This window comes from Sorex araneus, chromosome 6 (assembly GCF_027595985.1).
Source record: "Sorex araneus isolate mSorAra2 chromosome 6, mSorAra2.pri, whole genome shotgun sequence".
NCBI lineage: Eukaryota > Metazoa > Chordata > Mammalia > Eulipotyphla > Soricidae > Sorex > Sorex araneus.
This window is the reverse complement of record NC_073307.1, coordinates 2,236,746-2,264,721: the sequence shown is the minus strand read 5'-3', so window position 1 is coordinate 2,264,721 and position 27,976 is coordinate 2,236,746. Positions and strand designations below refer to the sequence as shown.

Genomic DNA, 27,976 nt, shown 5'->3' with positions numbered 1-27,976 from the left:
GGCGGCGCGGGAGGCGCGGGGAGCCGCGGCCGGGCGTCTGGGGAGGCGCGCGGAGGCGCGGGGAGCCGGGGCCGGGCGCCCGGGGAGGCGCGGGCAGGCGCGGGAGGCGCGGCCGGGCGTCCGGGGCGGCGCGGGAGGCGCGGGCGGCGCGGGGAGCCGGGCCGGGCTCGGGGCGCGCAGCGTTGGCCGCGTGCGCCCCCGGCTCCCCCGCGCGCCGCAGCCAATCGTCGGAGGGTGCCCGCGCCCCGCGTCCTGCTCACCTCGCGCCAATCACCCCGCCCCGCCCCCGCCCCCCGCCCCTCGCGCCCCTCCCCCGCCGCACACCCGCACACACACAAACAGCGCGGGGGAGGGGGCGGCCGCGCACACAGGCTCCCGGCTCCCTCCCTCCGCCCTCGCACACGGCGACGGGAGACGGACCGAGAGCACCGCGCCGGGAGAGACCGCCGAGAGCCGCCCCGGCTCCCACACACACACTCGCCCCGGCGCCGCGCCCCCCCCACCTCCTCCTCTCCGCCCCCACCACTAACACCATCTTCTCCTCCTCCTCCTCTCTGCAACAAGAAAAAAAAAGCCATTTACAGGTATTTTTTTTTGATCCGCATATTTATTTCCCCCCCCTCCCCAACAGTTTGTTTACAAGTATTAAAGTTGTAATTGGGAGCTGCCACGACACATCTGGATTTGTGTTTCTTTGTGTTAGGGGTGATGTGCAACTAATTAAAGGCAGACTGGCAGCGTCTGCAAATTCTAAGGCTCCCCAAATAAAAAGAGACTGGTAAGTGATTGTTCTTTCTCTTTCTCTGGCTTTTTGCTCTGAAAATGTTTGCTGTCCGTGGGGATTGTCAAAGTAGATTATTAATGCCGGACTCCAGCACCAAAAGACGTGCTGTATTAATTTATTAATTAATCCGCACCGCCCCTCCTCCTGAATGTTAAATATGACCTTTGATCTCTCTGTCTCTGGCAGACCAGGCGTACAATATCAGGCTTGTCCGGCCACACTGTGTGGAGGCAGGGCAGAATGAAGTCTGAGGGCTCATTTAGCTCCGGAATAGAACTGTAGTTATTTGTGGATGTGTGTGTGGATGTGATTTTTGTGTTTTAAAGGCAACCCAAACAATAGCTGTGGCTTAGGTACCTTTTTCATGCTCCAGAGATGCATTGATTAAACAATAATGACCTGGATACTGGGCACAATCGGTTTCTCCAGTTCCTGGTGGCATCAAACCTTGAGGGATGAAGGGGAGGGGGGGGGCATGGTGATAAGAAAAGCGGGGAAGCTGGTGTTTGGAAACACCACTGGCATACTCTGGAAGGAGGACCTGAAATTATTTCTTTATTTGGAACGAGGTCAGGAGACTAAAATGTCGAGAAAATTCCCCCAGCACTCAGTGTGGTGCTGTCTAATGCGTGGTTGGCAGAAACTCGTCTCGACTGAGTAGCAGTTATTATGGTCTTGCAGTTCGAATGTGATTTGCAGAAACTGAAGCTATCTGCATATTCTTGCTGTGTCTTCCCCCACCCCCTCCCGAGCATCAAGACTATTTAGCCAGGAGCGTTTTGGGGGCACCCTTTGTACTGCCAGCCGACCTCAGAAGGGAGCAGTTCCCCCTAATGGAAACCACAGAGGTGGTTCCCGAGAGGTCGGGGCGGCTGTGATTGAAGGCTGCCTGCCAGCGCCTAATCCGGCCGGGGGTGAGGTGCCTTATCTTGATTTACTTTGCCTAATAGGGATTTGTTTACATAAACCCCTCTTTTTAGGGCACCTCATCAGTAGGTCTTGAAGTTTTTGCACTTGGAGTTTGGGCATAAATGGTTCATTAATCTAATTATAAGCATAATTACTATAATTGATATCCGTTTGAACTGAGCAGTTGAGACTACTGGGTCCCCATTTAGAATCCCCTGAACGCCACATTCTAGACCAGGATGTGGTCTTCAAAAGATGTCACAGAAAGATATTCTGGGGAAAAAAACCTGGGAACAAAGAAACGGGTTTTATATGTTAATATATACTTTCTGTCTTTGCTTTACTTTTTAAAAGGCTATGGTGTACCTCTCCCTCTGTAATAAACAACTAAAATACCTCTTCCTAAAGCATAATAATGGCCTGTAAGCAAAGAGATGAATGCAAATACCTAGTTAACACCAAACTTTCCTCTTATAAAGATCTAAAAAAAAAAACATCATTGTAATGGTGGTTATTTCTTCAGATGAACAGCACCTTAAGGGGACAACCCCCTCCCCACACCCCGTTTTTTTAATCTAATGGGGAAAAAAAACCCAGTGACTATTAAAATACCGTTAAAAAAAAAAAAGTCCCATGCTTCCCTCCCTCTTGTCTTGGGAAGAGCCAGGATTCTCCATTAGGGATGGCTGGGAATATTCTTCCAGAGGCTGCAGGCGCTTGCTTGAAAACCTGTGACATTGCCTGCATGCTTATTTTTAAAAAGATCTAGTCCATCTCTCGTTCCTTTCTTTCAAGCCAGTAGAACGCCACCCGGTCCCCCCCCTCCCCCGGCCCCATCAAGCCCCACCGCCAAATGGCTTGTACAATCGCGACCTGTCCTTGGTCCATTGAATTAAGACCCTAACAGAGCCAGCTGTGCAGGGATCCCAACTAATGACGGCAGACAGCGGCGGGGCCGCGGCAGCTGGTCGCCCTTCCCGGCCCGGCCGCTCCCGGCCGCATTGTGCTCGCCTGCAGCCGCGGCCGGGCGCATTGTGGACTTTCCCGGGACTCCGATTGCTAATTTCCTGCTCGCTTTCCCTGGCGGGCCCTGGGCCGCCGGGGCCCCGGGCGCATCTGCCAGGCCGCGCCGCCCGCGTCCGAGCTTTTTGCCCCGGCCCGCGCCCAGCCCGGGTGTGCATGTCGGGGGCGCACCCCGTCCCGCCTCCTGCCCCGGGTCCCCCCCCGCCGCGGACGCGTTTTCTCCCCGGAGCGACGAGAACAGGGGGGGGGCGGAGGGGGGGAGGAGCCGCGGCGCGCGGGCGGGGGGCGCGGGGGGATGGGCCGGCCGGGGGTCACGTCCTGCCGATTGTTATGGAAACGGGCTGCCGGCGCGCGGGGGGCGCGCGGGGGGCGGCGGGGGGCGGGGGGCGCGCGGGGCGCCGCGCCTCTGCCCCGCCGGCCCCGGCGCAGCCCGCTGGAATGACTTTCTTTATTTTAGTGGTGCCGGTCGGAGGATCATGCCCGGGACGACGCAGCCGGGGACGTCGCCGTCGGTGGACAGGCGCCCCCGGGAGGAATAAAGCGGCCTCACCTGGCGGCGCCGGCCCGCGGCCCGCCGCTCCAGCGCCCCCGCGCGCGGCCCCCGCCCGCCCCCCGCTCGCGCGCCGGGGCCGGGCCCGGCGGCCCCCGCCTCCACGCTGCACCCCTTCTTCCCGCCCTGCACCATGAACACCAACGTCTGCGTGGAGCCGGGCCCGGGCCCCGAGGCGCCGGGGCTGCCCAAGGAGAGCCACCTGCCCGAGGGCGCGCTGGGCAGCCTGGTGGATTACAACTCGGAGATGGAGCGCTACCGCTCCTTCGCCACGTCCTTCTACAAGAGCGGCGGCGGCGCCTTCCCGCAGGCGGCCAAGATCGCGCGCATCACCACCCCCATCTTCCCGGGCAGCGCCGCGGCCGCCGCGGCCGCCGCGCGCATCGGCATGGCCCCCTGGAACTGCGACAACGCGGCCACGGCGGCCGCCACGGCCATGCTCTGGGGCAGCGGCGGCGCGGCCGGGGGCGCGGCGGGCGCGGCGGGCGCGGCGGGCGGCGGCCGGAAACCCGCGGCGGCCGCCGGCTCCGCGTCCGCGTCCGCGGCGGCCGCGCTGCTGCCCGCGGGGGGCGCCGGGGGCGGTGCCGGCGGCGGCGGCGGCGCTGGCGGCGGCGCTGGCGGCGGCGGCGGCGGCGGCGGCGGCGGCGGCGGCGGCGGCGCGGGGGGCGGCGGCGGCGGCGGCGCGGGGGGCGGCGGCCGGGCCGGCCTGCACCACCGCAGCGACGCGCCGCGCCTGGCCAAGGCGGGCTGCGCGCCCGAGCCCGCGCTGCAGATGGCCAACACCAACTTCCTGTCCACGCTGGCCCCCGAGCACTGCCGGCCGCTGGCCGGAGAGTGCATGAACAAGCTCAAGTGCGGCGCGGCCGAGGCGGAGCTCATGAACCTGCCCGAGCGCGTGGGCACCTTCTCGGCGCTGCCCGCGCTCGGCGGCCTCTCGCTGCCGCCCGGCGTCATCGTCATGACGGCGCTGCACTCGCCCGCCGCCGCCTCGGCCGCCGTCACCGACAGCGCCTTCCAGATCGCCAACCTGGCGGACTGCCCGCAGGGCCACGCCGCGTCCTCGTCGTCCGCCTCGGCGGGGGGCGCGGGCGGCGCCAACCCCGCCAAGAAGAAGCGGAAACGCTGCGGGGTCTGCGTGCCCTGCAAGAGGCTCATCAACTGCGGCGTCTGCAGCAGTTGCAGGAACCGCAAGACCGGACACCAGATCTGCAAGTTTAGGAAGTGCGAGGAGCTCAAGAAAAAACCGGGCACTTCGCTAGAGGTCAGAGGAGACGATTTCTTGTTCCCCGGGCTGCCCCCCTCCCTCCTCAGCCCCCTCTCCACCCCGCTGCAGGGCTTCTTGTCGGGCTTCAAGATGCAGCCCCCCTTCCCCGAGGCCGCCTTCGGGCTGTGAGCCGCCCCCGGCGGCGCCCGCCCCTGCTCCCCTCCCGGGGGAGCGCGTGCCACTGGTCCACTGGTCCGAAGCATCCGAGTTCCACGTCCAGTCCCCGCCCCCCTCCTGGTGCTGGTCCAAAGCCTCTGTCGGAAGGATGGGCAGGGCGCGCCCCAGGTGCCCAGACGCACCGTCCCCAGGCAGAGAACCCACCAGGAGCCCTGTGCCCATTCAGTCTCTCTCTCTCTCCTCTCTCCTCTCTCTTCTCTCTCTCTCTCTCTCTCTCTCTCTCTCTCTCTCTCTCTCTCTCTCTCTCTCTCTCTCTCTCTCTCTCTCTCTCTCTCTCTCTCTCTCTCTCTCTCTCAGCACCGAAGCAAGCCTGGATTCAAAGGGGGAATCTTTCTGCCTTCCAGAGCGGTTTTCTGTGGTGGTTTTTCTCCTCCTCATGAGAAAAATGTTTCTTCCCTTTTTATGCTCTGCACATCCTTTTTTTGTTGTTTTTTTTTTTTCTGGGTTCTTTTTCTTTCCTGAGAAAGCATGAGAAAGCTGAACACTCCCATCAGTCTGAAAGGGGATGCTCCCAGAATCAGGTCCCTTCCAGAGGGGACAAGGCGGTTCCATTTCACACTTGTCCCACGCAGTCTCCCAAAGGCAGGGCTCCCACAGCTGGCCCACGGACCCCCTCGGGCTTCTGCACTTGACAGTGTGACCATTTTGTGTTTACAAAGTTATTCTAGACACCAAGCAGGAGCGGGTAGGTACCCATCAGGAGGGTCACAGACTGACTGGGGGTCCCCTCTTCCTTCTGCCCTTAAAAACAGTGTACAAATGAGCACTGAAGTAATTGTCAATTAGGCTGTTCATTATGTTAAACACGAAGACAGGTGTCTGGCGGATGTGTTCAGTTAGCCTGCTGAGGAAGGCCGGGTGGAAAGGCCCCGGCCAGGCTGGGGGGTGTCCGGGAGAGCCAGTGGGAGGTCAGAGGCCAAGGGCTGACGTGCAGACACCTGGACCGGGCACGTGCAGTGGGCAGGCTGTAGGATGAGTGTGGCTTTCTAGGTGGGTGTCAGGGCGCCTGCACTCCTGTCCAGAGGGTGAGCACTGCCTGAGGTGTCCCCTTGAGCAGAGGGCCACTGAGAAATCTCTAGGGCCAATTCCGGTGCAGATGAGACAAGTGTTGTTTGGGGGTTGTTTGGCTGTTGAATCACTAGTGGAAGTCAAAGCAGGCAACGCGTTGGGATTCCAAGACGTCAGTGCCACCTCTGAGAGGCGGCTCTCCCACCCCAGGCCGCCCGGACCCCAGGGTGCTGAACGCTTCTCTCGGGCAGCTTCCTTTGAGGCACGCTAACAGCAGTTACAAGACTGTGCTAACTGCCCGCCCGTGGCTTCTCTTGGTTGGCAGGACCTTTGTTCTCAGCCCTTGAACTCTCTCCTCGGGTGGATCTACTGTAGAGTCCGCAGGTCTGTAAAGCCCCTGGGAAGTTTGGGTCCAGCCGGCCCCGGGTCCCGGGGTCCCGCTCAGCGGGAGGAGGCAGTGGCTCGTCTCTCCCTCCGTGGCCTGTGCTGTGTGGGGGTGTAGCTCAGGGCCGCAGGCCCCGTCTCTCGCTCATCCTTGTCTGTGGTGGAGGGCGGCACTGCACCGCCCAGGGCCAGCGGCTTTCTCGGGGCACCGGTGCCCGAGGCGCTGGGACTGAGGCCTGGCTGCCCGCTGTCCACGGACCGCGAGGCCCAGAGGACTTCATGCACTTCCTTTTTCCTTCTCTTCCGTAGTTTCCCACCGAGCTCAGGCATTGTGATCACGGGACCCCATAGCCTTCTGGTTGGTGGGTTTCCAAGACCCCACGCACACGTTCTGTAGACGCGGAGAAGCGGGCTCTGCCGTCGGGGCGCCTGTCTCTCTGGGGTGCCGAGTGGGTCCTCTCCACAAAGCCCTGTGAGCCGAGGGCCGGCCTGCCTCAGGCGGAGGCCACGGGGGACTTTGGTTTAGTGGAAAGAAAGAAAAGGCGTCGTCCCTTTGGCCTGGGCCCAGCCGTGGGTGGTTTGCTGAGGGGTGTTGGCAGAGGGCAGCCCCGCGCAAGTGCGGGCGGGTGTGACAGGAGCAGGCTGGGGGGCCCCCGGGGCCTCGTGGCCTCGAGGGATCCGGGCCCCTCACCACGCGTCCCGAGCTCGCCGTGGGTTGGCTTTCGGTGGCGTGTCATCCGCATCCCTGCTCTGTCCCTCACGTGGGCGCCCAGCAGGCCTCGTTCTAGCTCTGTCCGCGTGGCGGAGGTCTCCCACGACTGCCGGCCACGGCCGTCGCTCTTCTCGTTGGTGTGGCCAGTCTCTTCCCAGGGGCCTAGGCACGTGTTCGGCGTGAGAGAACAGAAATCAAGGCAGAGTCCCACGGCCTGCCGCGGTTCTTGGGCACGTGTGGACGCTCCTCTCGCGCCTTCCGTTGAAAGCGGGTTTGCTTGTTTTCACGTTTCCAGCGTAGTCAGGCGTCCAAACAGCTGATGCCTTAGAAATGCTCTAAAGCCGCCTCTTGAGGATACATCCCGTCGAACCCTGTCCGCAAAACGTCTCGCTTTCCTGTGGGCTCCGCTCTGTGGGTTTGCGTGACCAGGTGCGTTGGTATCAAAAGGCATCACAGAAAGCTCAAAGCAGTTACTGTCGAGGCCATAGACCTCTTGTTTGACAAAACCAACCCAGGAGACGCGCCCCCGAAGTGACGACTGTCCTGGTCCCGAGCTCTCAAGAAGGTTGTGAACGGACCGTGGGGTCAGCTCTGCAGCCGCCCTGCTCGCGCACGCAGCTGCCCCCTCGCCCCCACCCCCAGCTTTTATGTGTGGACCAGTGACTTTTCTCACTGCGAAATCGAACGATTTAACCCTCCCAGCCTGGTAGGCTCAAGAGATCCCAGTGTCCCTCGGGCAGCCCCAGCCTCTGGTCCCTGAACACGGCTCTGGTGACATGACCGGTCACTGGGGACAGCATTAGAGGCCACACAGTTCCGCCTCCCTCCATTAGCTGAGGGATACAGTTCCACATGCCACGCCCAGGCCTGCTGCTGCTCTGCCTTCCGGCCAGCACCCAGCCCCGGGGCCAGCCGGGCGGGGGCATGCACGCTGCCAGGTGCTCAGAGCAGTATTTGGAGTGTCCAAGGGAAGCTGGTCATTGTTCAGGAGAACATCTCGGGACTGGAGACCCGTGTCCTGTATGTCTGGCCACTGGGCCCTGGGCACCCTGTTTGTGCCCACTGCCCTAGTTCTAGGCAGTCCCCGGTGAGTTGGTGTCACTTGCACCTCAGAGAAATGTCTGCGAGAGGCATGCCGCTGAACTGTGCAAGCAGGAGCTAACAAGCAAGTTTGGCCAAAAGTTTAATCTCATCATCGTTCCGTTTGTCACTTGGAGAAATCAGTTTTTTTTTTAATTTGGTTTGATCAGAAATGTCAGTGGAACTGTTTAAATCTAAAAATGCAAATATCGAGCTACCCACAGAAAAGAAGTTTTTCTTTTCAATGAAATTTGAACAAGATAATACATAGGTTAACACTAGGGTATAGTATGGAAAAGACCCCAAATTTCATAAGGAAAGGGCAAATCCAAAAGTTCAGCTTTGGCTGTCACAAAGAATCATAGCCAAGGTGTGAGACTTCCGGCCCAGCCCAGGGACTCACTCAGCTCAACGCGAGGGGCCAGGCTGGTTTAGTATCGCAAAAGGAACACCCCACCTGCCAAACAGGTGAACCCAAGCAGTCTTTTGGATGGCAACTCGGAGTAGTAGAATGGAAGGAATTAATACCCACTGGCACGTGATCCGGTAGGATGTTTGTTTGCAATTCAGCCATCACCCAAATACAATCTGGATGAATTAAACAAATTTTAAGCAGCCAAGTAAATTGGGCCAAAATAGTTGGCTATTCGAAATTTAGGGTGACAGCGTATGTGAGGGGGGCGAGCGATGAGGGTGACTTGATTTCCCACCTTTTGAACAACTTGATTCCGCTGGGTGTGGAGCAAGGCCTTCCCCTGGGAATCTCGAGGCACTTAGCTGTCTGCAGGTCGTGAAGACGGAAAAGCCCAACAACCCACCTAGGATGAACTGAGAGGGGCGAGGGGGTCTTACGTTAGGTGGAAATTCCCTAGGAATAAACTGGTTTGACTTTAAAACTCCTCTTTCTGAAGCTGGTATGCATTGACTTTTGCGTTCAACCTCAGGTACCAGAAAACAATTGGGATTTGAGTATTGCTTTTGGAAAAGCCTAAAAGGTTCTCATGTTCAGTCAGCTGCACAGGGCTGGGTAGGAATCAGTTTCTTAGTGATCTTTAAAATACAAGTATTTTAAAATAATGCACATATCTATCATATAAAATACCTAGTTAAGTAGTAGGTTAAATTCAAGATTTATGGGAAACCCATAATTCTACAAACTGGAGAAAAGACTTTGCTTTGAATTTTTCTTTTACTGGTAAGAGCTACCAAAATTTCTGTATGTGGTTTCCAATCCCTGGTTAGATGAGTTGGCTATGGCAATAGATAGTTCCAGAAAAAAGTGCGCTGTCTGCACGCTGCCCTTGAAGGCCGTTTCCGAGGCTCAGGGTTTCTGCTGGCTCCTGGCCCTGACCGCTGACCCCTCACACCTCTGCACGCTTTCTCTGCCTTCACGTGGAAGGAGGCGTTTGGGCTTGGAGAGGGGTTCTTTCTTATTGCTTTATTTTTCTTTTTTGGTTTTTGGGCCACACCCGGCGATGTTCTGCAGTTTGTTCAGGCTCTGCACTCGGGAGTTACTCCTGGCGGTGCTTGGAGGACCGTGTGGGATGCTGGGGATCGAACTCTGGTGGGCCTTGTGCAGGGCAAACAGCTTCCTGCCGTCCTGGGGCTCCGGCCCCCCTCAAGGGGGTTTCTGCAGACTGCCGACTGAGAGGGGGGTTGGGGTACGGCCCTCAGCACCCCCCGTGTTTGGCACCCGCAGACGCCAGTTCTGAAGCGGGACAGTCCTATGGCCCGCCGTGGCCGCCCTCTGTCACACCTTCACTTTCTCTTGTTTATTGAGTTACCTCGCACGGCACTTCACGTGCGACAGCCATTTAATAATGTTGAGGACTTAGCTCTGCAGGGGCTAACAGGATCCCAGCAGGCTCGTTAACTTCCGCGCTCAAACATTCTGAGAAATGTTTCTTTCTTTGTGAAACTTCAGGGCTTTCTCTTAATTTGTTTTAAGAGCATAAGAATCTTTAGCCAGCAGCCTTTAGTGAGCCTGCAGCATTTCCCCCCAATTTTTCTTTTTCCTAGTATTTAACCCCTCTGTTTCATCTGACATTCCTTACCCACAAGATGATGAAGCATCCAATTACTTTTTCCAAGAATTCCCATGAAAGATGTATTTTCTCGATACAAAATCAGTATAAATTATCTGCAGATAATAGGATATTAATTACATGACTTTCTTTTACAACTGACCTTGTATTGGGGCCAGTGTAGGGGTGGAGCGGGGAGGGGTGCAGGGAGAGAGTCGCAAGTTGCAGCTTCATTGCAAACCCTCAGTGGAACTCCTCTGCATATCACACTTTCAGAGACCACCGAACCCAGGGACTTCTGTCAGCCTGTCCTGGCGGCCAGCAAGTGGCCCCGGAGCACATCCCTGGACCTATGCCCCATTCTGCACCCCCGAATCCAAAGTCCCCCATATACAGGACACCCGGCTGTCCGAAGGCTGTGTGTGCTGGCAGGCTGCTGGGTGCGGGTTTCTCCTGCATGTGCTGAGCCTGCAGGACAAAGGAGAGGAGATTATTGTGTTTTCCAGGCAATTCATTACGCAGCTGGCCCCTCGGAGTTTCTAGAAACGAAAGCCCAGGTGGGCTGTTTGGGTGACTGGGAGTTTCCTGGCTATTTGAATTTTCCAGTTCCCCGCAAGCTGGCTTAATTTCACTGGCAACAAGCTGGGCGCTGCAGATCTCTTTGCTTTTTTCCTGTAGCAACGTTGTAGACCAAGGGGGCCCCTGAACAGATTATCTGGGAGACCACCTGAGCGAGGCCAGCCCCCCCGCCCCTCCCCACTTCCAGCCCTTCTGACACGGGGAGTGTGGATGTCACTGTACTGAGTGGTACCTTCACTTGTTCACTGTTGTCTTCGTAGGAAACTGGGGGCTACTCCGAATGTGAATTCGTTGAAAAAAAAATCATGTAAGAGGAATGGCAAGTGCCTAGCAAGAATTCTGGTGGGAGAACATCTCTTAACAGCTGTTGAAAATGGTAGGGATATTTCTATAGGATCTATAGGGCATGTGTGTGTAGGAAATTAAAGAACAAATAGATATTTTGAGTGCAAAAGTGAAATGATTCTGTGGCGCATAAACGTTCTTTTAGGAAAGATACTTTTTGTTCTTCAGTAGAAATGTTGATGAAATTAAGGCTAGTACGTGCACACTTTTTATTCCAGAAACAATTTCTAGACTTGGGTTTTTCTGGGAAATATTAGCGAGAAGGCTTCCCAGAGGTGGGTGCTCACGAGGAAAGGCTTAAGAGCGCGGCAGGGCTCACAGCCCCCAGAGGGAGAGTGTCCGGCAGGCTGCGACGAGGGCGAATCCACACAGAGACGGACGTTCGTGCCTTGACGCTGCAGTTTGCTGGGGAATCGGCGCAGAGACACAGCTCAGTGGAGCTTCGGCTGAAGTCGAAGGGAAACAGATGGTGTCTTAGCTGATACTATTCTTTCATCTATCTGGGAACCTGGTAGAGTAATTCCAGAGTGTAACTGCATCCGGGCTGGTGGGAGGTGGCATCCCAGCTGAGCCTCATCTGCGTCGAGTCCATGCTTCGGAGGACATTCTTGAGAAAGTGAAGTGTTAAACTGGGGGGAGGGGGGCTGCCGAATGGGCAGTTTCCTGCTCAAGGACTTGAGGAAAGTTCTCGTGTGATTGATCGTGCCAAACGGACAGCGCTCACGTAGGCTGGTGGAGAGGGAGGCGTGTGTTTATAGATCAGCCGGAGTCATGGGCATTTCTCTGCATTTCCGCAAACCTGGCAAATTCAGAAGATCTATTTCTTGAGGCTTTTAGAGTGGAGAGAGGTGAGGTGGAGCTGGAAAAGAGTAGCAGCCAGTCCGCATCCCCCCCGCAGTGCTCACGGAAGGTGAAGCTGGTGGAGAAGCGACCCCGGGAAAGGACTTCCTGGGAGCCAAGCTCCGTGTTGGTTCCAGAAGACGGGGGTGCTCCCGGCGGTGAAGAAGGACAGAGAGGGGCGTTAAAGCAGCCTCCCACTCAGCGCTGAGGTGCTCTGAGGCTCTCCCTCCCACCCAGGGAAAACAAATGGAGGTGCATGAACCTTGCCCGTTCCAGAAACCAGCCCCGCATGGGGGCTTCTCTCTCCAGGCTGCTCCGTGGGGTCCCCTCGTGGGATGCCCTGCAGGGTGGGAAGAGAGAGAGAGTGTGTGTGCTGGGTCAGACTGCCCTAGAGTTGTGCATTTACACTCAGAGTAAGGCACATGTACGGTCCATGAAGCCAACATGTAATCCATAAAGCCATTGTGTGCTCCATGAAACCAGAGTGTGGCTCATGAAGCCAGTCCGTGCTCCATGAAGCCAACACGTGAGCAGGAGAGGAACAGAGTACGGGAGAGGTGGCGGCTGGGGTGAGGAGGCCCAGAGTTCGCGATGAGGCTCTGTGGGAACAGCCTCGGTCAGTCAGGAGAGCTGGGCAGAGGGGTGAGTGCACCACCCGCGGGCCTGGTCTGTGCTGGGCGGTTCTCCAACTAGCACAACGCCGACGAGACCAGGGGCGAAGCGTGTCGGGGAGAGGCCCCTCCTTCCCCGGGAGCAGTGGCTGGTGTTTCGTGGCCAACCAGCGCATCCGCCTGGGTCCGTCAGCCTTGCTAACAGGCCAGCCCGTGCTGGCCACGGCTCGGAGTGGACGCTGCGGGTTCTTTTGCACACCAGGAAGCCAAGTGTGCCTCTATTCGAGACTTCTCTTCCCAGTGCCCAGGACAGTCCCTGACTTTACTCCTTAGTCCTCCACCCGGGATGCTTTGTTTCCTACTTGCTGTTTAACTCTCAGCCCAAGAAATGGACCTTTCAAACTATACGCCTGAGCTCTAGAAGGTTCTGGAAGCACCTCACGTCTCTGGAGAGGTCACGTGACGCTGCGCTGCCCTGCCTGCCTTTGTCCCAGCTAGAGAGAAGAAAGACGGACCGTGTGTGCTCCCCACCCGAGCGGCTCATTCAAGTGCTCACTGTTGCAGTATTCCGTTTTCTGTCAGTGTTCCAGAATTTTCCAAGAAACAAGAAGAGACCACTTGCTCCGAACATTTGAACGTGCTGAGACTCCACAGCATTCCAAGCATTTGTGAACAACTCAGCACGTAGCTCAGGTTCATGAGCAGCTCCGAACCCGTGGTGGACTAGAGTAGAGCAAAGGGCGCGGCCACGGGGAAGAGGGCGAGGAGGGGAGGGCGGACAGTCTGGCGCTCGCGACCCGGAGACCGGCAGGGGCGGCAGAGGGACTGTCAGGCGCACCCAGTGGCCGGAGGTGCCTCCGCGTGTTGGCGGCTCAGGAGTTTCGGAAGGAGGCCGTGAGCCCGGGCCTCGGCCCGCCCAGCCCACCCGGCGGGGCCGCTTTCCCTTTACTACCGTGGGAAATGATGTTTCAGGTAAAACAGTTGTATTTTTCTCCCCGGCTGCTCTTTAATTCTCTCAAATATGCCGAAATTAGTGCTCGAGATCAGTGGTGGTGTCGAGGGAGCTAGGAAGCCTGCAGCGTCCATGGGAAATAGACTGTTCCAAGGTAACAGCGTCGCTGCAAGCAGTTCCCAGGAGAACTTCCCGGACAGAAGAGACGCGCACAAACAGAGTCCAGGGAAGATGACGGGAGTAGGGTGCGTCTACGGATTCCGTGTCTGGGAAGAGAGTCGTCTCTTCCCCAGTCAGGGGGAGTGAGGGCCGCGTGGAACCGCACAGGGGGCGGAGCCTGAGCAGGGCGGGGGCAGGTGGGCCACAGCAAGGCGCGGTGCTGAGTCCGGTGGAGTGGCTGCTGGGATTCAGGTACAGCCATGCTTGGTCAGTGCCTTTTAATTTTGTTAGCTGAGAAGAAAATTAGGGAGAAGCCCAAAACGAGTGGTTATGAATTTGAACTTTGGGTTTGACATCAATTGCAGTTTTTTTTTTTTAATGCCAAGGTTTGGGAGAAATCTAAAAGCGACAGATAATTCTCAGAAGTACAGTTTGAACCACATCGAGTGTTTCACTGGGAACAGCTGGCGGAGAGAAAGCAGAGCATTCTCCCCCAGTTCCCACCGTGGCTTCTGGCCTACAGCTGCCTGGGTTCCGGGCCAGGAAAGAGTCTCAGCCCAACAAGGTCTAGTGACATACCCACACCACGACAGGCCCTGCCCTGAGAAAATACTTTTCCGTTGAATATAACTATTTTCACTTTTTATATCACGGAGGGAGAAAATGTCTCGAGTCACCTGATCTATAATAGCCAAAGAGATGCTCCACCGTTTGCTTCCGTGGTCACGGCGTCAGCTCGGGGCTATGCAGGTCGTAAAGCAGCCCTTTGTCATTTTTACACGCTTCCTCTTTCCTCGCTTTGTTTCAATATTGTTTTCTCTAAAAGGAGGAGCCACTTAGCTGGCAGGTTTTGAATTAATGGACATTCTCAAAATTCCCCAACAACTTGGTCGCCGCAGGAATGTTGGTTGTGTTTCAGTAGCTGATTAGACTTGATCTCAATTAAAGATCTTTTTTGCATTTAACAGGCATTAAGAGTTCTTTGAGAATTGTTTATTTTTGTCTTGGTCATGTAGACTATATACGTGTGTGTATGCATATATGTTCCCATTCACTTGTAGTCATACACACGAATGACTTAAAACTAAGATAAGTTGAATGAACTTGAGATTTCAATTACTTTTGAAAGTATATCTAAATTTAGCTTTTTATCTCAATTTTGTTATTTTTAATTTCCTCTAATGCTCCCTGTAAGAGGCTAAGACTAGTCTACAAATGTTCAGAAATGCCTTTGTAATTTGTGGATTGCTGAGAATCATTGAGTGGAACCTCTTACCCTGGTACTTGGCTATTTTTGCTTATTTGAAGATGTCCAAAGACCTCTTAATCACTCAACTACCCAACAGTGATACTGCGTACACATGGATTTGTTGGAATGAAATGGTTTGAAGTGGCTTTTACCAAAGTCAGCATAAAAGTAGTTCGACTTAGCATTCATCCAAAGGCTGGCCTCGGGCTTGGGGGCCGTGGGGGGCGTGGGGGCTGCTTCCTTCCTCTGGGCCTGTGCCCCCCCCAGTGTTGACCTCACTGGGCACCTTGGTGACCACACTGCCCCACGGGCGCCTTGCGGGGTGGATCCATGGCGTGGCAGAGAGCGAGCGGAGGTAGTGGGCTGGGTGCTGGACGGGCCGACGGGGTCGGGTCCTGGCACCCACGGCAGAGGGCAGGAGCAGTGGCCGCAGACTGCCCTCCTGGGGAGCGTCCTTCATGCCCCCCAGCAGCCAGGCCCAGGCTGCCAAGGGCAGCATGGAAACCCACGAGGTGAGATGCTCCCAGAGCCTTCTCAAAGGCAGGAGGTCTGATGTCCCAGCCAGAGGGGGCGGTGGGCACTGCCCAGCTAAACAGCTAAGAAGACGTCAGTATGCCAAAGACCTGTATAGTCACAGGATGGATAAATCTGAATCATGAGAAGGAATGAATCTGCTATATATCATATGATACATATATGTTATAATGAGAAAAAAGTAAGGTATATGTAATTTAAAAAGTAGAAACAGTATATACTTATATGAATGCATATTTTTAATTGCAGATGTAAAAGTTTTTATTCTAACGGTAAACTATTAGACTTCAGATGATCATTTATAGAAGTTATTCCTCCACTGTACTGACCAGTACTATATCTGTGCTTGCTAATGATTATTTTATAGTTACTGGACTATTTTTATCATAAAATATTATTTTTAAATAGGGTATAAAATATTTCTGCTGAAAATGTTTTGGGAAGGGTCTAATGTTTGCTAGGTATCACTTTAGACCATACTATCCAAAGAATTGTATTAATTTGTAAGTGTGTATTCAAATTTAAAAGATTGTAAATATCCTTTCTCATGTCTTCACTTGCAGTAGCTTTTGAAATTTTGTCAGTAAAAAGTGTGTGAGCCTATATCACTGGATAGTTTTGCATGCACTGTGAATCAAATCAGGACAAAAAGGTAGGGTTTTACTCACCATCGGAATCCTTGTTCACTGTGTTCATCCAGAGCATCCCACAGTCTGAAATGTTCAGATGACGTCAGAACAAAACGTGGTAAAATATCCAAGGCGAGCACTGTGGCCCTTGGTAATCTTCCGAGTCCGTGTCCCCTGTGCCTACTTAAGAGCTCGGCTGGTGGGACGGGTCAGCTCAGGAGTAGTGGCTTATGGCTGGACCGGGAGTCCCCTCAGCTTCTAGTGGTAAGGCCCAAGGCGTCAAGAGCAGGGGCCTGGGGCGGGGGGGTGGGCAGGCTGCCCTGTGCAGGTCTTGTCTCTCTTGATGTGAGGATGGATTAGAGTTCCTGAAGGAGGTACGGGAAAGCGAGAAATCGTTTTTCGGTTGGTGTAGAAAGGATGGTGGTCTCAGCGGCTCTGTCTCACCGCAGGATTCTGACGGTCCCTGGAGGCCCAGAAATCTGGGCCTTCGGAAGCATATATGAGAAGTCTCTCACTTGAGGTGTAGAATTGCTAATGTTGTATCATTGTCATGTTCCTAGTGTATGATGTTGGACATTCTGAAGTTAACGTCAGTGCCAGAGTTATGTTTCATTTGCTCTTTGAAAACTCTTAGCGAGCTTTGAGTGATTAGTCTTGCTGAGTGATCCGCCAACCCCATCCATCCTCCTAGGTATAACTCTGGAACCCCATCTTCAGCTTTTGACCTTGGCTTCTCACAAACACGGTGGTGCCTGATCTCCCCGAGGGTAACGCCTTTAGCAGGTCCCCAGAGAAAGGAACCATGCTCCAATGCTTAAGAGGACAGTTTTAGGGATTCTTATTTATTTTAGGTAGTTTGATTATTTTTTGTTGTTGATTCAGCAAAGATCAAGCAAATACATTTCTTCCACATAAATCAGAAATTGAGATTTTTGCTTTTTTGTTTGTTTAAATGCAGGCTCCATTTTGGTGTGGGTTATGCCATCCTTTCACCTCAGGCAGCAGCTGCACCTGAGGGAGAAGTGCAGGCCTCTCTCCTAGCGTGACCGTGGCTTGGGATCTGGCGGGGGTCTCTCAGGACCAGGCTCCCTCCCGGCCCCGGGGAGCACAGCTGGCTGCATTTGTCAGCGAGGCACCTGCAGGAGCCCTGAGGCAATCCAGCCGCACGGTCTGTGCCTCCCCGCCCCCTCCCCCTGGGGACGGTGGCGCTCCTGTCACTCAGGATAACGATTTCCTGCAGGCAGCGCAGAGATGCAGAAAGTCACTGCAATCTCATCAGGAGTGATTCCCCGGCTGGGCGCTGTGTCCCTCACCCGAAGGGAGCGGGTGGGGTGGAGTCCCCAGTGGAGGAATGCTCACGCCCGCCCCCTCTCAGATGCGACGGCTCCGTAGTGGGCAGGTTGGGGGAAGGTCTGTCCCCAGATTCACACAGCCTTCCCCACAGCCCGACCGGCAAGCGGCTCACCTGGGACAACAACAGAGAAGCTTCACCCGCTTGGCTGAAGAGAATCCAGCCAGGCCTGGAGGGGTCTCCAGGGAGCCTGAGGGGGGGCCACCTCCTGTCTGTGCCTGCACCCGCATGGCGAGGGTCACGGGGACTCCACCCCACAGTGCTCAAAGCCTGGGCTGTGGCCACCTGTCCCTAAAATCTAATCACTTTGGGCTTCATGATCTCAAGTATCGTAGTCGAAGGAAGCGATTGTTCAAAAGATGGTTCCAAGCCTATGGCTGGCCCCCGTGCGCTCCTGCGTGGGTACCCCCACTGGTCTCAGAGTCAGCCGGGCTGGGCCGAGAGCACGGGAAGCCAGCACGAGTGTCCCACCCCCAACCACGCCCTTTGGAATCGGGCAGCAGGTCCAGAAGCCGCCGGTGTCTAACCCTCACCCGGGAGAGGGCTCTGGGGATCGTAGTGTGAGGCCAAGACATAAGGAATCGTGTCATCTCGAACACGCACGCCATGTAGTGTCTGTTTATCTTCATAAACACACATGTTTATCAAGACACAAGATTCTATTGGGGCCTGCTTCCAGTCTCGTTCCAGTTGGCATCTATGGGTTAGTTAGTTGGCATCTTTCTGTCATCTACTATACATGGAAATGTGAGTCTATGTGACGATATATGCACATGTTTATTTCTCGTATGTGAATCTGTAATTGCATGAATATCCTTGGATCAAATGTATCTTGTTAAAAATGACTACATTTATATAAGTATGCACACTTATATAAAATGTACTCTCAGTTGGCATCAGACGGCAAGTTAGCAGCTGGTAGAAACGTCTCAAGTTTTCATTTCCTGCATGTGTGTGTAAAGTATGAATATTAGAACAATCTTGTTGTGTTTCATATTAATTCATATGGTTCCTTTAGTGATTAAATAATTGGAACGAACATATGTAATTGTTAGGCTGATCCTTCCAAGGTTAATTTTAGAAAGTGGTGAAGGGTATTTTCTCACCCAGCAGACTCAGTGCTGGGGCCGTGGGCCAGTGTCGGAGAAGCCAGGAGCCAGCCAGAGAAAGGGGGCGAAACACTGACTCGGTCTTCCGGGAATGGTGCATCTTTTGTTTGTACTTTGAGGAAATATTTCCCAGGTTAAATATTTTTGTTTATATGTATATAAATGCAAACTTGATTAGATAAATTGTGGTAATCTCATTAGTTTAACATCTTCATTTTAGATTTCATTGTGTTGATGAAGAAATTTTTCTAAAAATTCTTAGTGCTGGTAGTGAAAAAGCAGTTCTTTTTTTTTTTTCATTTAAATTGCAATGGATGTCTTAATTAAAGCACTTTTATTTTTACATGACATTAACCACAGTAGGACTGTGTTAACCGAATACATCATGTGTGAGAAAATAAATAAAAGCTAACCGCTAAAAAGCTAATAGTGTTTATAGTAGAATTTTTCATGTGTTTTCTGAAATATGAAATCCAAGTGCTGCTAATTGTCTTAGTTTGTTTATAACGCGTGTCTATGTGTGGAGGTGTGAGTAGGTGTTCTCTGTCCTTTCTTGATAGTCCGATAACACTCCGCTTGCCAACATATTTACTCATTTATCCTTAGCGCCCATCTCCTGTTCTACAGAGGTCAGTGGGATGGGTGTAAGGAACAAAATGAAGGCTTTCTCATTTGCCCCGCCAGAGGATACGTCTGTTGTTTCTTGCATTCCTTCAGCATGTATCCCTGTCTGCAGGCTTGTGAAGGAGCGGGCATGGCGTCTTGCTGGGCTGCGGAGTCACAGAAGACCCCGTACCTTACCTGTCCTGGAGCGCGAGTTCAGTGGGCAGGAATGTTCAGTGGGCAGCGTGCTTTGCGACCTTGTTCCCCAATACCACGTGGTCCCCCAGCTCTGCTGTTCGTGAGCATCTCCCGAACGTTGCCCGCTATGGCCCAAAAACACAAAACAAAAAAATTTTTTAAGGAAGAAAAAAATAGTGTGACGCTTATCTAACAAAAAAAAATCTCACAGCGACCGTAAACATCTTGTTGAAAGAACCGCTTGTACGCGTGGTGCTTGCTTAGTACTCCTGGGGGGGGGGCGGGGCGGTATTTTTATGGGAGAAGGAGATTTCCATTGCACTGAGCATCATTGGCTACTGTTAGTTTGTCTCGGGTATGACATTAATTTGCAGGAAATGCAGACTTTAAAAGAACACCCATTTACTCAGTCAAAGTCTCACTAGATATATGTAGAATGTATGTGGCAGGCACTTGGGAATTGCCAGAGGCCACATCAATGCAGTACTTCCTGTTGACCTGCCCTCCCGGGTCCTTTCCAGAATGACGGCCTCATTCGCCCCGCGCAGGGCGCGTACGTGTGGAGCAGAGCGTTGAGGCTGCCTCTGGCCGGCCTTCTTACCCAGGGCCTTAGGTGGAGCCTTCCCTTGACTCTGATTGCTGTGTCTGTTCCGGGCTGCCCTTCCTGTATTTCTGTTGTTGTTCAAAGTGTTCTAATAATTATATTCCGTAAACTAGCAAGGGTTGCAATATTCTTTCTAATTTTTCTAATGTTGAACCTTTTTGATTAAATATTGAAATGCACAAGCCACTCTGTTGTGGATTACTGATGAAATATATTGCTGACGTGTACAGGAGAGAAATCTGATTTGACCTTGGTATGGAAAGAAAGCTTACCTTGTTTTTTGCTCTTTTTTTATAGAGAACACCTGTTCCCAGCGCCGAAGCATTCCGGTGGTTCTTTTAAAGCTGAGAGTAGTAGATCTTACTTGCAAGGCGTTTGGAAGTGAGAGGCACACTAATGTCTTGTTTTAAGAAACTGCTTAGTTCACCACTGAAGAAAATATCCAGATATTATTTTCATTTTATGTATAGGGGTTTCTTCAAAAAAATAAAAATAAAAGGAGAGGAAAGGAAAAGAAAAGAAAAAAAGACGTATAAAATTCATCTGGGAGCTTGGGGAACCGGCCAGCTGTTTCCTTTCGATCCTCTGGTTCTTTCTTTGATGTGATTTAGCTATCCTAGTGAAGTTGCTGTCTATTTTGCAAGTGACTGTAAAAAATAAGTTTGGGTAAACCCCTGCTGTAAAATCCTGTATCTTTGCAAAGTACATATCTATACTTCATCTTCAAATATATGTGTTTCAGTACTGTAAACTGTACAGATAGCGGCTTGTATTTTCTGTGTTTAGACACAAGGAGACAATCATGTCTGAGCATCTATGGAGATTAACAGTTTGTACACCACAGTGGTTCTGCGAGTTAAACCTGGAGCAATAAATATTAGCTTTAACTCTTCTCGGCCAGCCGTTTCGGGCACTTTGGCCACGCAGCTTCCCCGGGACTCGGTGCCAAGGAGTAGGAGACTCCGAAACGAGCGCGTGTCCGGCCATACCTTCTGTCGTATGGTTCCAAGAGGGAAGATGCCATGAACGTTTCACTTGATCTTTTGAGCACTGTATTAGAGTAGTGGTCATGCACTTGCATTGCTTACAACGAGCTGTACAGAGGGTGTACCTCCCGAATACTTAGTGTAGTTGACTTGTCTTGAGTTGCACTGTCAGGCGGAGTACGCGGGGTAGTGGGAAGATGCAGAATCCGTTGTATAAATTTTTTTTAAAGTGTTTTCTAGTATACAGAATAAAGTATCCTATTTTAGCAGGAGAAAGTCATGCCTAACTTTTTTTTCCCCCAGCCCCTCATGGGCTATATGTAATTTTTTTTTATGTTTTGTTTTGGTTTGTTTGGTTTTTTTGGTAGGAAAACAGCAACTTAATAAAACATTTCCAAGTGGTTTAGTTCCATGTATGATGTTGAATTGTTAAATGGATAGTTTTGTTTTAAAGCTTGACAACATCGGAGCCTCCAGCACTGAGGTGAGGCTCGGTACCTTTTTAAGCGGAAGATAATTCTCCACATCCGCGTGAGACTCCTCTGCTTCCAGAAGCCTCCAGGATGGACTGTCCCATCACGCCCAGGGCCCTTGCTGTCGCCCGGACGCCTCGTTCCCCAGGGCAGGCTGGTGGCGAGTACAAGGCCCCACGTGGTGCCCACATGCGTCAGGCCTGTACTGGCCGTCACGTCGGATCTGGGGCTCGGTTTGCTCAGGGCTGCCCGGCCCCTGAGGATGTCCCATCAGTACAGAGATGGTCTGTGATGACATGGTACCCAAGAACGTACGTTGGCCAGATTACAAACACTGTTCCCAGCTTCAGGAGCAAAACAGAATTTAGCAGAAATAGCTAGAGGGTCAGTCGCCACACGCCATGGCATTTGGTTCTGGATCCAGTAGCCAGTTTCCTTAGCCTGTGGCATCCGTTAGCCCGCTAGAAAGATGTGAGCACACTGGCTCACGCAGAGGAAAACAACTCAGGAGAGGAGAGGATGGCGAGAAGGACGGAGCAGTCTAGGAAGCCAGGCGCAGTCAGGGGGAAGCATAGTGGCCGTTCTGAGTGGGGAGTGGTGGCAGAGGGGATTGGTGTCCAGCAGGAAGCAGGAAGATGGCCTTCACGTCGGGGAGGGGCGTGCTGGCGGGAGGGGTCCAGGTGCTGGCCATAGCCAGGAAGAGATATGCCAGGCCCACAGTTAGGGCCGAGAGGCTTACATCTGGCCGCTACGGGAGAGGATGGAGTGACCACACACTGCGATGCCCTGCACGTTAATTTCAGAATAGCTTTCTCCTGGATGAATATTTCTTGGAGGGTTTCTAGTTAGAGTTTCTATTTCTGCCCTGGGGCCAATGAGAGCTATGTGAGTTCTTTCTTATTCCATCTTCATTTTGCTTATTGTTGAAACCGGTTTGCTGATTATTCTCAGAAGGAGACAACTTACCTTTACCGTCAAGTGGGGCGCCGGCCTCGGTGTTTGGAGACCGATGACAAGGGTGGAAGGAGTCCCAGTAAGGCCACGCTGAACGAACGGGGTGTCCCCATGTCAGAGCAATGAACTGAGGCGTCTAAGGCAATTGCATGTCTCGATGTGTTTTGTATGTTTGTTTCTTAAACAACTGATGAATCTGTATACTGTAAAATGTGGTGTTTTACATGTCAGTTCAATTTCTTAATGAAAGAAAATTCTGTTGATTACCAAAATGGGCAAGTGTAGCTTTTCTTTAATTATCTTAACTGTTTTTATTCTCGCTGTTGTTCTTTTATACCATCCATTTTTTTTTTTTTTATGTTTTGGGTAAAACTATTTCTGTCGTGTAGAATGCACGTGAAGTTCTCATGGCCGGCCCCGAGGCAGGAGGTTCTCTGCTCCCGTCCTCCGAGGGGCCCAAGACGCGTGAAGCCCCTCATCGGAACCCAGCGGGAGGGCTATGAAAGTTTACATTTTTCATGAATCCAAAATGCCAATAAAATGTGGCTTTCGTGCACATTTCCTGTTCCGTCCAGGGCAGGTGGAGACGAGCGGGATCCGAATGTAGACCTCTGTGTGGGAGGGACGTGTGGGGGGCGTCCACGCACACGTCATGTGCCAACTGTCTAGGGAGGCCGCTCGGGCTCAGCCTCACCCCGGGTGGACACAGTTCCAGGAGAGCATGGACAGTAGGGGAGGGGAGGGGTCCCTCGAGTCATGACCCACTTCCTGTCACTTCCTTGTCAGCTGCCGGTGGCACCCTGCAGACCAGGACATCACGATAGAGACCACTCTCCTCCCGACCCCCAGACCAAAGTGGGTTCCGGTGGGTTCACTTGTCTGGGTACAGGTGGAGGCCCCTTTGCAAGGTCACGCACATCTGTCCTTGGAAAAGCAAACACCAAGAGTGACCCTGTCCCTGCCGCGCCCAGTCTGTGAGGATATGGAAGTGTCTCTGGCTGGCTTCCCCCCCCCCCCCCGCCCCTCTTCCTTCCTCCAAACCCCCCAGTAGGGAGCATGGCGTGGGGGCACAGAGGAACCCGTCAATCAGCCACTAGGAGGAAGGAACTTCCCCTTCCAGTCCCAACCCTGGCCTTTAAGTTGTCCAATTAATATGAAAGCAGAGCGAGTCTCTCGCTGATGGTATCTGTAATCAAATAATGGGAAAAGCAAGGCGGTTAAACGCACGCACGCTCGGAGGGTCAGGCGGCTGTGCAAGAGCCGGGGTGCGCCTTTGATCTCGGTTAGATTCACAGTGATATCAAACAGTCGGTGCCCGTGGAACAGCTAAACGTTTCCGATTTTGTTTTTATTAAATTTGGCAGCTTCACACTGAGCTCTGTGTTCCTGGCGGGTCAAGGCGGCCGCGGTGTGAGGAGGGATTCCACTTCCACGGCGCAGGGGCGTCCTCGCGCCTCGGGCGTGGGCTCCGGCCCTCCCAGGTCGCCGCCCAGCCACGCGCTCCCCACCCCACTCCCTGATAGAACTTGTGTAAGGTGTATGTATGCTTGTGCAATTATAAAAAAAAAAAGCAGTTTTGGAAAACAGTGTATTTATTAAAGAAACTCACTTATGGGGCATGTACAAAATTGTAAAAAAAAAAAAACCCTTAAAAAAAATACTAAAAAAAACACACCCCACCTTCAATTTGCCCAGTAAAGTTGTTTTTGTGAAATTTCTGTGTTGTTGAATAAAGGACTTTAGTATTCAAAATATCTCTATTTTTCCATGAACACATTTTTATTGGTGGGATTTTAATGAGTATATGACCCTGAGAAATGCCATTTTGTTTATAAAACATTTATAACTCTACACATTCCCTCTGTCAGCAGAACGAATACGGTTTAATAATCTTTCACAAAATATACCAGTTGGGCTGATATTTTCCTTTTCTAATCTACTTTAGTCTTTCTTGTATATTTAAAGAAAGGAGGAAAGAAGAATATGATGCTTTTCACTTTTCTGTGAAAAGGGGTATTTTTGTTGAAATCTTTAAAAGGTCACCTCAAGACAGGAAGAAATGAATGTGCCCATTTTCCTCTTCCACCGTGAATGTTCCAGGAAAGTGGCTCCAAATCCCTCGGGCCACGAATGGAAGTTCTACTTCGAATGCTTCCTAAGCACATTCCTGAATGTGCTTGGGCCTTTGTACAACACGAGATTCTGTCCCCAGCTGCTCCCAGGGTGCTCCCAGAGCCTCTCTGTCTGTCTGTCTGTCTCTCTCCCTCTCTCTTCCTCTTTCTCTCTCCCTCCCTCTTTCTCTCTCTCTCCTCCCCTCCCCCTCTCTGGGACGCTGTAAGCCCCAGCTGCTCACTGTTTAAAGGTGAATGTGTTTATTCTTTATTTGACTGTGTCTCAGAACGAAGATCTAATTTTGTTTTATGCCTTGTAAACTACAATGTAGAACAGTTTTCTATCTTGAAAGTCCTTTAGATGGTTGCAAACATGAAACTTTTCTAACAATGGAAAGAATTGCTATCAACAGCTGGTAATACCACATTAGAAGATCTCTGTAAAGTTTACAAATTGCAGGATATGCTCTGTTAGTATTAGATCACAAGTCTAAAGTATCTCGGCCACAGCAATAGGGCTGGGCTGTATAGGATGAGAAAGAAGCATTAAGAAACTGGAAGTAAGAGAACTTCCTGGATGTACAGCAATTTTTTTCAGGTGAGTCACTGTGCTTTCATCACGTGTTGGAGTAAGCAACGACCATGTGGCGGATGTACGAAAGTGTGTTTCGCAGGTGATGCTTTACTTCCTTGGGGTCTTCAGGGCTCGCGCTTGGAGGTTTCTGTGTAACAAGATGAGGAGAACTCTTGAAAATAGTTGGAACCAGTCAAGAAGGGAGCGGGGAGACGTCCTATAATTTAAATATTGAGCCTGTGCAAAATTGGGTTGAAGTGTGCTTCTTGGTAAATTTGTTTCATTTGTGTGTTTTATGTAGAAGCTGTTACTCTCCATTACGTTTCCACTCTTGATTTTATGTCTCTTTCTGTGGAGAAAAGAAAATGTTACTTGAAGTAAACAAAGTGAACACAAACTTTAGTTTCTATTTTCACATACTATATAAGTAGCATGGTGATATATGAAAATCTTGCACATTTAAAAATGTTTCTTTTATTTGAATTATTTCAATATCCACCTTTGTGTCCTTTGTAAAGTCAGGATTTTTTGCCAACTTTCAGATCAATATTTCTTACTTTACATGTATTTACATAAAATGAAAATGTCAACCGAATTATCTTTTTAGTCTAAGTCTGTGCTTTGTTTATTTGCAGTTTGTGACGCATGACAAGAATAATTCTTATTAACAGGCCTGTGGCTCCCTAAAGTGGGGGCAGGCTGCACCCCCCTTCGAGCGACTCTGTGTGTAGGTGCCACGGGGCACGGACTGGGCGCAGGGTGGCAGGGACTCGCGGGTGCCTGCCTGGGACTGTGACCGATCGATGCTTGAGACTGTTCTGGAAGGTCCTCAGAGCAACTGGCTCGGGCAGCGTCAGGATTGGAGGCCGGTGGAGAGGAGCCGGGCGTGGCCCCTGAAGCCTGCCGCCCCCAAGCAGGAGGGGACCCTGGGGGTCTCCGCCGGCTTGGCCTACCCTGGCCGTGACTTGCTCTCTAATTGTGTTCACCCCTTGTGAAATGTGCTCATTTTGCTTATTTGCATTGAATTACTGATGTCGTATGTGCAGGTCAGTAGATCTGTGTGTGCTCCTGTGTGTGTGCTCCTGTGTGTGTGTCTGTGCTCCTGTGTGTGCTCATGTGTCTGTGTGTGCTCGTATGCGCATGCATGTGTGTGTGAGTGCATGTATGTGCATGTGTGTGTGCATCTGTACTGGCATGTGCGTGTGCTCATGTGTGTGCATCTGTGCATGCATGTGTGTATGCGTGCATTTGTGTGCATGTGTGTGCTCATGTGTGTGCTCTCGTGTGTGTGCATGCATGTGTGTGTGAGTGCATGTATGTGCATGTGTGTGTGCATCTGTACTGGCATGTGCGTGTGCTCTCATGTGTGTGCGTGCGTGTGTGTGTGAGTGTGTGTATGTGCATGTGTGTGTGCATCTGTACTGGCATGTGCGTGTGCTCATGTGTGTGCATCTGTGCATGCATGTGTGTATGCGTGTATTTGTGTGCATGTGTATGTTCATGCGTGTGTGCTCTCGTATGTGTGCGTGCATGTGTGTATCTGTGCTCCTGTGTGTAGGCTCATGTGTGTGTGCTCATGTGTGTATGTGCATGCGTGTGTGCATCTGTGTACTGGTGTGTGTGTGCATCTGTGCATGCATGTGTGTATGTGTGTGTACTGGTGTGTGTGCATCTGTGTGTGCTTGTGTGTGTGCATCTGTATGTGCTTGTGTGTGCTCATGTGTGTGCTCATGTGTGTGGGGGGTTCTGAGGTGCGCCCAACAGCTCAGGAGCCCACTGGTGTCTGCCCTCCTCTCTCAGCAGAGACCTGAGCCTGATGCCTTCGCCACTTGGGGTCCTACCCCCGTTCTCTGGCATTCAGGTAAGGCGGGGGGCTCGGGGCCCCTCGGGGTGTTCGGGGGACTTTTAACGAGCAGACGCTCTGGTGCACGCGCCTCCTTTGAGGACGGGGTTGAGAGTGGTGTGTGTAGCTCTCCCCGAGGGTACTGTGCGTCTCCACATAGTTGGAACCTTCTCGGTAAGAGGGGACCCGCCGACCCTCCGATCTGAACACAGGAAGGGCCTTTCTCCCGGCCGAGCTCAAGTGTGTGCAGAGCAGCCATGAGAAGAACATCGTGAACATTCCTGATGCTGGCAAAATTCTGACGTGTCCAGCCAGTGAGCCTGGCATCTCCACTGGGGGTGCAGGTGAATGAAGTCTGGTTTCCGGCACACCTTCCATCGCTGTGGCTCTCCATCAAATGGTCAAAGTAAGTACTCCAGTACAGTGGGGAGGGCCGGGGGCCCATTCCTGGCACCCCCTGGAGTCCCCCAAGCCCGCCAGGAGGGCTCCCTGAGCACAGAGCCAGGAGCAAGCCTGAGTACCACTGAGTGTGACCCAAAAACAACCACAACGTCCCAGTGCTTCCAGGCCATGGGAAACGTGTGTGCAGCAGGCATCCTGAATGAGGCTCCCACCCCGCCACGCGGGGTGAGCCAGCCTGGGCACCCTGGGACAGGCGCCCCTGGGCCAGAGACTGGAGGACAGCAAAGGGAAGCCAAGGACACTGGAGAGCTGGCACCTTGGAGGTGTGGTTCCCGGGGTGTGCGGCTGCACAGAAGCCCCTCGTCTCTTCCTTTGGAAACACCTGCCACCCTCACGTGCCTCCCGCTCAGCTTCGGAGTCCGCCTGGCACCCTGGCCAGCCTCCTCGCTCAGCTCACCCTCCCGCCCACCGCTCAGACGTTGGACCCACGGCCAGCCCTCACAGCTGCGGGTGGCCCTCTGTCCTTGCTCGGAAATGCTTCGACTCGTCTCCTCTTTGCTCCCAGATAGTGGCTTTTTGTCCTTCAGGAGTGAGCTGAAGCTTCACGCTTGGGGAGGAAGCATCCAGGACCCTTCGTGAGTGGCAGCCCCCCCCCCCCCCGCCACAACGCTTTAGGGGCTTCCATCCCGGCTAAGGAGGCTCTCAGTGGTCCAGTAGATGGCCGTTACCCATCGAGCCGATTCAAGCATGTCCATAAGCAGACAGTATAAAAGTGGATTTGATTGCGTGTGTCTACACTGTGGACTGGAGCAATAGCACAGCAGATAGAGCACTTGCCTTGCACGTGGCCAACCCGGGTTCGATTCCTCTGTCCCTCTCGGAAAGCCCAGAAGCTACCGAGAGTATCTCGCCCGCACGGCAGAGCCTAGCAAGCTCCCCATGCCAAATACAGTTA

At 52.9% G+C, this 27,976-nt stretch overlaps 1 protein-coding gene and 1 long non-coding RNA gene across 2 annotated transcripts; both read left to right on the top strand.

Moving 5' to 3' along the window:
* Positions 1-116: 116 nt before the first annotated feature.
* Positions 117-3,323, top strand: LOC129405510 (uncharacterized). The gene is made up of 3 exons (XR_008630622.1): positions 117-584; positions 704-778; positions 3,174-3,323. It is a non-coding gene; the product is annotated as an uncharacterized LOC129405510 (long non-coding RNA).
* CXXC4 (CXXC finger protein 4) lies at positions 3,324-23,845 on the top strand. Its single transcript, XM_055141034.1, has 2 exons — positions 3,324-4,527; positions 19,976-23,845. The coding sequence occupies exons 1-2, from the start codon at positions 3,400-3,402 to the stop codon at positions 20,018-20,020; spliced, it is 1,173 nt and encodes a 390-aa protein (XP_054997009.1). The 5' UTR covers positions 3,324-3,399; the 3' UTR covers positions 20,021-23,845.
* The last annotated feature ends 4,131 nt before the right edge of the window (positions 23,846-27,976 follow it).

Bases quoted from the DNA above. Each gene is read 5' to 3' on its own strand.
- CXXC4 (XM_055141034.1), top strand. From the start codon at position 3,400: ATGAACACCAACGTCTGCGTGGAGCCGGGCCCGGGCCCCGAGGCGCCG. The intron at 4,528-19,975 runs GTCAGAGGAGAC...CTTTTTTTATAG, and splicing joins AACCGGGCACTTCGCTAGAG to AGAACACCTGTTCCCAGCGC.